At 33.4% G+C, this 9956-nt stretch overlaps 1 protein-coding gene across 13 annotated transcripts in view; it reads right to left on the bottom strand.

The window, feature by feature from the left end:
- Positions 1-9956, bottom strand: part of LOC125683020 (ankyrin repeat and sterile alpha motif domain-containing protein 1B-like) — a 92675-nt gene that overhangs the window by 13645 nt on the left and 69074 nt on the right. For 6 of the 13 annotated variants that reach the window (XM_056142066.1, XM_056142063.1, XM_056142064.1 and 3 more), the window contains 2 exons: positions 7750-7821; positions 2897-3121 (listed from right to left, as the gene is read on the bottom strand). In XM_056142066.1, the coding sequence (XP_055998041.1) occupies positions 2897-3121; positions 7750-7821 (297 nt within the window). Of the gene's footprint in view, positions 1-2896; positions 3122-5528; positions 5547-5728; positions 5753-7749; positions 7822-9956 lie in introns of all 13 variants that reach the window. The other 7 variants (XM_056142060.1, XM_056142062.1, XM_056142059.1 and 4 more) reach the window with 2 other exon arrangements.

Raw genomic sequence — 9956 nt, 5'->3', positions numbered from 1 at the left:
CTCTCCTAACTGTCAAATGCATTGTTACACTTTTTCATTCACAAAATTTGTCAATGAAAATTAACTCTTTTTATCTGCAAGTGCCCCCAATGCCTGTTCACACAGAACTGCTTTATTTTCAATGACACGAGGAGCAGTCAACTTTTGTGAACAATCACTCACCTTTGTCCTTTACGATTTAAATCTTTTGTCCCCGAAATCAGATAAAAACCCACTATCAAAGTCATCACATTTTTTCTTCTTTGGTTCCAAATTACCTCACAAAAGGTGTGTCTTTTATATCAAATAAATACCATTATCATTTGATCGCAGATCATAATAAGTGCTCCCGTTGGTTCTCAGCAATTTAACTCTTTCTTTCACAGAGAAAAAAAATGCAATATTTAAACTGTGGCAAAAAATCTACATATATTGATATCAAACAATGCTACTGCCATTAAATCAATCACTTTAAGGCTGCTCAGACAATGTAGAGTTATGGAAGCACATATATCAATATCATTTAATGCAGGCCAATAACAAATAAATCATAATTATACAGAACTCGGAATTACATCAGTCATTATGATAAATGCCAAACACCCTTAATTGCAGCTATGACAGGAGGGGATAGTTTGCCGAGTTCCATTAAAACTTTTGTTGTAGTTTCTGCATTTTTTCCCCGTCTTTGGCATATTCTCCATATTTAGGACATTGATGTTCTATAGTACAATCAAAATAATGGCATCCATATTGAGTCAAAAGGATGATTAATGATTTTAAGTATTGTGGTACATCTGCACCAAAATGGAAGAATTTTTTTTTACTATGAATGTTATAATTCTTCATTTATAAATACACCTACCCTGGATACATGCAATATGAACATGACAGTCAGTGGGTCGGTTATGTCAGCTTGTGAAAAATAAGGTACCATAACTAATCGATAGCCGAGAACTCTCCCTAATTTCAGACTTGGAACTCATTTGCCAAACATTATTACAGAGGATGAAAAATTAATGCCAGCTTACGTGAACCACAAATATAATTACATACAGGTTTATGCTTAGGGAAATCTTTGAAGACTTGTGTATCATAAAGTTATGTGGGTATTTTTTTCAGTGCACAATAAATCTATCAGAAAGGAGCGCAAACAAGAGGTATTCGATAACATATTTAATGCTCGACAGAGTTAAAAAAAATTGCAAAAATATGAAATTTGTGCGTTTCAGAATGCAGTATTTGTTGAAATTTATTAAGTCTCGGCCATTTTGAATCTACTACAGATTGAGGTCATGCACATGGTTGCGCAAACTCAATGTAAAAGTCTTTGCGAGTTATTCATAGCACGTCGTAAATCGTGGCACTTTTTCGTTGAAAAGCTGTAATGAAGTTCATTTTATCATACAATTTCGGTGACATGGACTAATAATTATATTCCATAAATTTTTTAACATTTGATTGGATTTCCGCAAAATTGCCCGAATACCAACAAACTATCACAGTGATAGAAAACTCAGTTTAATTATTATCTACCTACAAGCACTGCATATTAAAAATATTTTTACAATGACACACATCAAATGCATATCATTTCAAATAGATATTAATTTTCATCGAGTCCAGGGCATGTTATAAACTACCATACATACAAAACAAATTCACCTGTCTGATTTTTAAACTAATTTTTCATAGCAATTCAAACTAATTCTTCTATTTCTTGTAAATCATGCTTATTCCAGTATAGTCCCAGTTGAATTTTATAAAACATCAAAGAATCCATCAATCACCAGTGTGATAGCTCTGTCTCCTGGGATGCTGTTCGCTAGTGTCTAAACAGCATGGAGGGGACAGAAAGGTTTACAGCTGATTGACCAAGACTCACAAAAATCTATTCACAACTGGTTGACCACAACCCCATACCCTGCTAAGAAGTTTTATGGTGATTTTTTAAATTCTTTAAACATATTTTCATAATATCAGAGAGAGAGAGAGAGAGAGAGAGAGAGAGAGAGAGAGAGATGGAGATGTTACCCGGTATTTGGAACATATTACAAACACATGAAACAAATATCTTCCTTTCAATCATTGCAAGTCTACCATATTGCCCTTCGAGTTAATTAAAAGTACATATTTAGAAAGTATGTCACTCTTGTAATCTAGTACAACAGTTCTCCCAGAAACATTGGAAATTATCAATATTTATCCAGCAGTAAATGCGGAATTTTTGTTAATTGCAGTATGAGTAACAGCTGACTTCACCTTACATTAACACCTTGCACACAGCAACACCTAACCTACAGATGCAGTCCCCCACTGGGGCATCTCACTTCCTGACCCTGACAGATGTTGTTTAATCAGTCTACCCCTCCCAAAATCTAACCAGGGGTAAAATCTATGGAATCCTACAAATTCGTGATGCACTCAGCCAAAAATGTTTAACAAAGTGTAAAATTCTGTACAACGAGAGATAATACTATTTTAGCACTCCAGGAAAGAGAATTTACAAGTTTAATCCCAAATTGTTCTCTATTTAACATAAGGGCTATGCAGTCTGTCTTCAGCTCACTAAGACATCAAAGGAAATCCGATTCATTACAAATTCAAAATAAAAATTCAATTCTTTGGTAGAAATAACAAGGATTTTTTTCCTCTCTCTCCATATTTGGTTTCTACCATCCTCTGTGCTTATCAAGTAACTGAGAGGGCTAAAATACTTTCTAATGGTATGATAATCAAATAAAATGTAACACCATGGCCTTAATTAGAAAGCGGCCTACTACATGTACTGTGCTGTATCAAACAACACTGCTCCCACTTCATTTCAGAAAACACACACAATCTGTGCAGATGTTAAACGTTCAATATGAAAATTGATCTGAGATTTCAGCCTAGCTCAGCTATATTCTTAACTTACTGCAGTTCTACAGCTGAACACATGACAATAATGTTTGGCTGCTTGGTTGTCCCGTGTAATGTAAGCAAAGAAATTCATGCTGTGGGCATCCTGACAGGCACAGAAAATGTTCCCAATCTCGTGGTCACAGATGACCTTCTTGGATTTGGCATCAATGAATTTGACTCCTTTGAAGGAAATGGACAACAGAATGGTGGGAATTTTCGCAATGACGTCTGCTGACTTCTGTGAATAAGAAAGTTTACAAATTTAAACATATACAGACGGAAATAAAAGGAAAAGATTCCAGTCCTAAATTTCAGTGAAAAATCTACCAGTAGTTCAAACTGAATACAGTATATAGGTATCCCATTGTTTATCTTATTCGACTTTAATAATTTGAACATTGAGTGATTAATTTTACAATACCCATTAATCATTTACTAACTAAAGCCAATCAAGCTGATCACAATCATCTGCAGTACAAAATACAAAAGAAATGGAATTCAATGAAAAAAACCCATATATTTATTCATTTGTGTTTACACAACACACAAACACACATAGATAATGACATGCATTATTATTTCTCATGCTGCAATTTTAGAGTCAAATATATTTCATTTTCTCAATACTACCACTCAACATGAAAATGTATGATTTCATCCTAACAGCAAAATTTTTTACACTTGAGTAATATAAATTCAAACTGTCAAGACACAGCAATGTGGGGGAAGCTCTTTAGCTCAACTTGACAGTTCTAAATGTCTCAATTTCAATAGGACCAACAAGATGAAAAGGAAGACCCAGACAATTGATATTAGTTCATATTTCACCATTACTTAAGTGACAAGAGAGAGGAAATTTTTAATGTGTGACTCTGTAGAAGTCACATGATTAACGATCGAGTGGCCTTTATCACTTTCATAATGGAGGATTTTCCCCAACCACATCACTTATAGCCCTCCAACAGCAATGTTCTGTTTTCAAGCTTGATTTCTGTTACTGATGAACACCGAGAATTAGCATTTTTTAAATTAATTTGGCTCTGGAAGACTGTCTGAAATCAGGGGTATTGGCACGGAAAATTTGATATAACTTGCAGATCTGAAGAAAACAAAACTGCCTCATCTTCTAAACTGAAAATGATGACTTTCAAGTCATGGGTTCAACCTCCCAGAGGATTTAGCATCCGAAATGAAATATGTTTTTTTAAATCTGTAATTTCTCTGGATACGTCTGCCCTCTTTTGATCACAGATGACTTATGAGTTTACAATGGGATGGGATATTATTAGGAGTTATTGAGAATGCATTGGGCTCACTCAAGTGTAATGGTCCAATCATGTCTAATATCAAGTTTACATTTCATCTTTTAATCCCTCGATAAGAAAGAAATGTCATCAGCGTTTTTTATTTCCTATTCCTGACGATCTCCGAGGACTAAATGATCAGAGGTAAACCATGTAGATCCAGTCGAGTGTTTCTTAGTATGCTCATCATTTCTAAGTAAGTAGAGCATGTATCTGATAAATGCATGCAATGTGCCTTGTAAATGAAGACTCCTAAACATAGCAGCTAGATCAATTTCACTTAATGATCATGGGATACAACATCCATATCATGAACATTTTAAGTTAAGAAAAGTTTAATTCAAAATTACCTTTTTCAAGAATCTTTTTTTTTTTAAATGTGCAGATGAACAAATATGTTCGTCTTCTATGAACCAAAAAATAAGAGAAAAAAGAAATTCATATAATAACAATAAAAAAAAATACTAAACAAAAAAACCAACCAAAACAAAACAAAAAACCAATCCCAATTAAACTGTGTTAGAGAAATGACAAGTATGACACAGGGCAAGAAAGTTCAATTCTGAATGCCCATGGAAAACATGAATTTGTCCGTGTATGACTGAGATAATAAATGAAAACTGAATTGTTTGAAATTTTCGAACTCCAAAGGACATAACCCTGTCACATGATGAAAGTGAAGCTTCCTCTGTATCTATTCACTACATAACCACATATAAAAAATCAACCGTTAAAAGCAGAATGGAGAAAAGTCTGGAAAACTTCATTCAGAACAAATAAGTCCCATATATCTCGTAAAAATCAATCAAATAAGATAAAACTTACAATTGATATGTAAACATACATTAGTAAATCATGTACATAATTCAGCTTCTTAAATCAATTAGCATGCAGAGAAAAAGTTCAGAATTAAGTTGTGACAGATGGATGGACAGACAGAGAGAACTCACATTGGCCAGTAGGGAACAAATAACATGCAAAGTTGAATTTTCCCCCATATACATGCACTATCAAACTTACTGGACTGTTATTGTACATACAACACTATTTACATATCCCCCCCCCCCCCCAAAAAAAAAACCAGAATAAAATCCCAGACAGATACTTAAGCATGCATATTAAAAAAATTCCTTACAAAAAATATTTTATCATCGATAAATTTATCAACCAGATCTTACTGAAACATGCTATCATATTTAGTCAAGCTTAGAAAAAAGAATTAAAGGTTAATAGTTGTAGTGTTGCTATGACAAAAGAAAGATAACTCCTACAGAGCTCATGCCTCTGAACATGACAAATACTTATATAAGCAGGAAAAAAAATCAAAGGGAATGAATTTACCTTATCTAACAATTTCAACTTTAAAAAACACAAAATAAACACAATGAAATTAATATTGCCTACTTCAAATTACGAACAAATATTTCACACTTCATGCTTTTAATTTCTCTAGAGATAATTAACACCATCATGAAAAAAAGGTTTTAACAAATTTAAAACTAACTACTAGCTGCCATAGTTTGTCACAACATCAAACAAACCTGGAGTTTTCTCCTATATTTAGTCTGCCAATTGAATTTCAGGAAAAAATCTTAATGGTAATTTTCAATTATGAATAGATAGAATATTAATTGTTAATATGTTTTATATTGAATTACATTGTAGTGCAAAAACATTGTTAGAAAAACAATGACTAGTAGTAAGAAGATTAATTTTGAATCAAATTAATTTAACTATAAAAATTATGTTTAAAGGACTATATATGAAAAGGGGTCTATTTGTCCGCCAGAATTGACATTCGTGCTATCGTTTTCAAATTATATTTATTTTGTGCGAGAATCCAGATACAACTCGTGTGTTATTCTCATTTTGATCAAAATGACATAAAATGACTATTTTTCATACAGATTTCTTTTCGGAAACATCAAAAAGAATTGGACATACTTCATATTTATGTCATATATCCATCTTTCAAGTACACATATGATAGAAAAAATTTGTTTGTCTCCGTTTTTAAAAATCAGCATTTTAAATAAATTTCAGTAGAATTTAGAAATTGCATCGGTACTCCAAAACACGTCTGTAAATATCGAAGATAAATTATGAGAAACTATATTAGACAGAATTTCTTTCATGAAATAAAAAAATTAATCTTAATTCTTACAAGCTTTAAAGAATTGAGTTTATGGGGCCCCATATTATCATATAAAGTCCTTTCATTTAAATCTAGTTTTCAAGAGATGAAAAATTAATTTTGTTATGCAAAACATATATTAGATTTTCCAAGTTATTAAAACCTTTTAACACTTGAGCTTTGGAAGTTACTTTATTTTGCCTACATGTACTGAAGTGCACATTTGTGTGCCTGCAATATTCCATTTTCTCTGACATACTTTTCATCAACCACCAACAAAGCTGTTTATTATATGATTAAATAATTCTGAGCTCTCTGACTGAATGAGATCCAACAAATGGGAAAAAGTAGATGATTGCAATCACCTCCAGATCAGGTGAATACAACAGTTGATTTTTCCAACATTGGACCAAAATAAGGCCAATTCAACTTAATTGGTAGATTATCATCCAGGGTCACCAAAACATATGGGGCGGGTGGGAGAATTTTATTTTTCAATTTCTTACATATATCATATTGATGACAAGAGTTTTTGTCAAAAGTAGTGCATCATTTAATGCTAGATGAATAGCTATCTATGCTTATTTTACAGACGAATTCCAGGTTAAGATTTCATTTCAAACACAGGAAGATACCAAACTTCTTCAAGATTTATGCCCATAAGAATGCGAGAAGTTAAGAAAACCATATCTAATTTCTTCACATGGCTTTTCATGTTGCTATACCGGGAATTCTTTAAAAATCGCAAGTTTCGCAAAATAAAAAAATTCGGGGCAGGGTGATTTTTGACGGGTGGGCTGGGATGATAATCTATCAATTAAGTTGAATTGGCCTAAACTGGGAATTCCCAAAATCATATCAAAGGTGATTTATTTTTGGCCAATAAAAACTTGAGTTTTTGATCACTTTTGGCTTGGTCTTGCACTCCACTTGTAAACAAATATGGCTGGCCATGCAAGTATAACTTTGTAAGCTCTGATAGCTGGTTCTGATGTTTTAGATTATTCAATCATATAATAAAACAATTACTGACATCATCTCAGTCAATAGGATGCTTTAGATAACCTCAAAGAACAATATTCACTCCAGGCTCAGTGAATGTAATTACTCAGAATTCCAGGGCTGTGACTGAATTCCTTGGAAATTAGAGGAAAACTGGTCAAAAAGGGAGGAAAACACCTCACCCTGCCTGGAAAAACATCATTTTCTTTAGATCACACCCCAAGAGTTTCATTATTTTGAAAAATGAGTCAATCAGAGGATTTCCTCTGAAAAGAGGAAAAATCACACCCCTGCGAAGCTTATAAAGAATCACATTGACTGAGAAAGTGTCAGTAATTGTCTATCGTAAGCATCTATGAAAAAACAAAAATAAAAATGGCTGATTATTCCTACTATGCACGTATACTATATAGTGTTGCAATTTACCTTTAGCTTTGTAATCCCCTCTATTGTGGACTCTGTCCCAACAAGTTCCCTCACCAGTGTAGAACCCAAATACTGAAAAAATAAAAACGATATTATCCAGATTGTTTAAGTATACCTGCTTTTCTTCTACATCAGGAGCTACAAAAAATATTCTCACAACAGACCAGGCTACCCTGTTCAAGGATATTCCATACACCGTCTACCAACTACAGTACTACACAGATTGTGCAGAATTACCACATCCCTGCCACAGACAGTTAATCCCTTTCACATTACACTAGCGCGGTTTTTCATACCGGGGCTTCGCAGAACCACACCTATACTGCGGTGGGGTAAACTACCAGTAGTTTTACAGTTGATAGCTGTTCTGAATACTATCTTAATTGTCTTCAATGCTATTTACTTCCAATAAATAGAATCAATTGAAAAGTACAATTTTTGTTTCAAAATTAAAATTTTCACAGTATTTCAGAACAAATATGAGTGTATTTGGCCTCAATTAAATAATTGTTGGTTTGGCGTTGCTGACCCACACCTGAAACTGCTGGGTCAGTAGGTAGGGAAATATCTGGAGGGGGGGGGGGGGGAGGGGTTGTTGTTAGAGATGCGGACATTACAATTAACTTGATCGTAACTAAAACTCTGAGGTGAAAAAAATTAATGTATTTTCTTTGCATACTTTTAATTTTACTCTGAAAACAGAAAAGTTAAATCTTTGCCACAGAAAAAGGACTTTTTTACTTTTAATTATGTCAAATAAGTCTTTTAAAATGCTTAGAGTTTCAGTGGAAAAGATTCTAGAAGAAATTGACAGTGAATTCATGATACATTTTTCTTTTTATAAGGATTTGGCTTTTCTAACAAATATTTAAACATGTCAACTAAACATCTTTGACATCATTTATTTAAAACACAACTCAGAAAATCTGTCCTACTGTATTTTACCATATCTAAATGTGGGTTTCATAATGCATACAACGCCAATCGTTTACATGTAACTGTGGTCTTAGCTAATGTACCTTGAGTGTGGCATGTTACTTTGAATGCATCTTGCGTGTTGACGAAGTTGGCCTGGGCCTGCGCTTCAAGTCAGGGATGTAATTTTGAAAGTCAGATAATTAGTAAATACCGAAATCAAAGATGTATGCAATATTACAACACTTTAGAGTGGATCAGAATGGAATGTCGATTTATTTTTGAACACCAAAATGTATTGACACAATGACTTTATTTCAGTTGTGGAATATTTAAGGCCTATATCGTCTATCAAGTCCACAACAAGATCATACTAAAAATGGTCCACATCAAACTGGTATATTCTGCTTGACATGATTTACTTTTCCCATCGACCAACATTTCAGCTGAGAAACTCTGCTTTTACATTCAGCATGCCTGCTATGTTGTTTGTGTATCGTAATGTGCATGCTTGACAGATCATAGAAAAGCTTTTAATGAAAATCGTTCAAATCTTAAAGCACACAGGTGATTTGAATTAATGTTGCATAACATGTAAACCTAAACATACAGGAATTCTGGATTGATGCATTGAAATAAAAAAAATTTTGAGATTAAAGATCAATAAAATTTCCTCAGACCGTACCAAATTTAGCGGGTCAGCTGCTGACACCATGCAAACAAATAAAATTTTATTTTTAGCCTATCTGAATAATTGACAATTTAAAACATCACTTGATTCAGAGACCTAGCAAGTGCGACTTAATTTTCCTATAGTCAGCAATGATCATGTGCAACAGTACTGAAATTCAAAGATCGGTAATCAGATGTTCAACAAGAGGCCCACAGGCCTTATTGGTCACCTGAGTATAGCTAAAAGTATATCACTAGCCCCAAGGGCTACAAAATTGATAATAATTTTCCTGTTCTGCTTATCAAAGCTAAATTCTTGTATTCTGCAGCAGTATCACACAAGATGTGTTTAAAAAAACAAACAAATGCCCCCAAAAGTGACCATTCTGATGAAAAATTTTGCCAGAGCCCTTACTGGATTGTGAAATTCACAATTTTGGTACATGCCTTTTAATTTTTCTTAGATATGCATTTATTTTTATACAGTATCAGTATAATTGAAGACATCTTTCAAATGATCACTGTGATGATTTTAACCTCACCTTGGTACCAAAATCCCCCACCCCTGGGATCATGAAATTTACAATTTTGATAAAGGACTACCTATTTTTTCCCTTCTA

The sequence above is a fragment of the Ostrea edulis genome, chromosome 6 (genome assembly GCF_947568905.1).
Source record: "Ostrea edulis chromosome 6, xbOstEdul1.1, whole genome shotgun sequence".
In the NCBI taxonomy this organism is placed as follows: Eukaryota; Metazoa; Mollusca; class Bivalvia; order Ostreida; family Ostreidae; genus Ostrea; species Ostrea edulis.
Note: the sequence above shows the minus strand (reverse complement) of the source record. Positions and strands in the feature narration are given on the sequence as shown.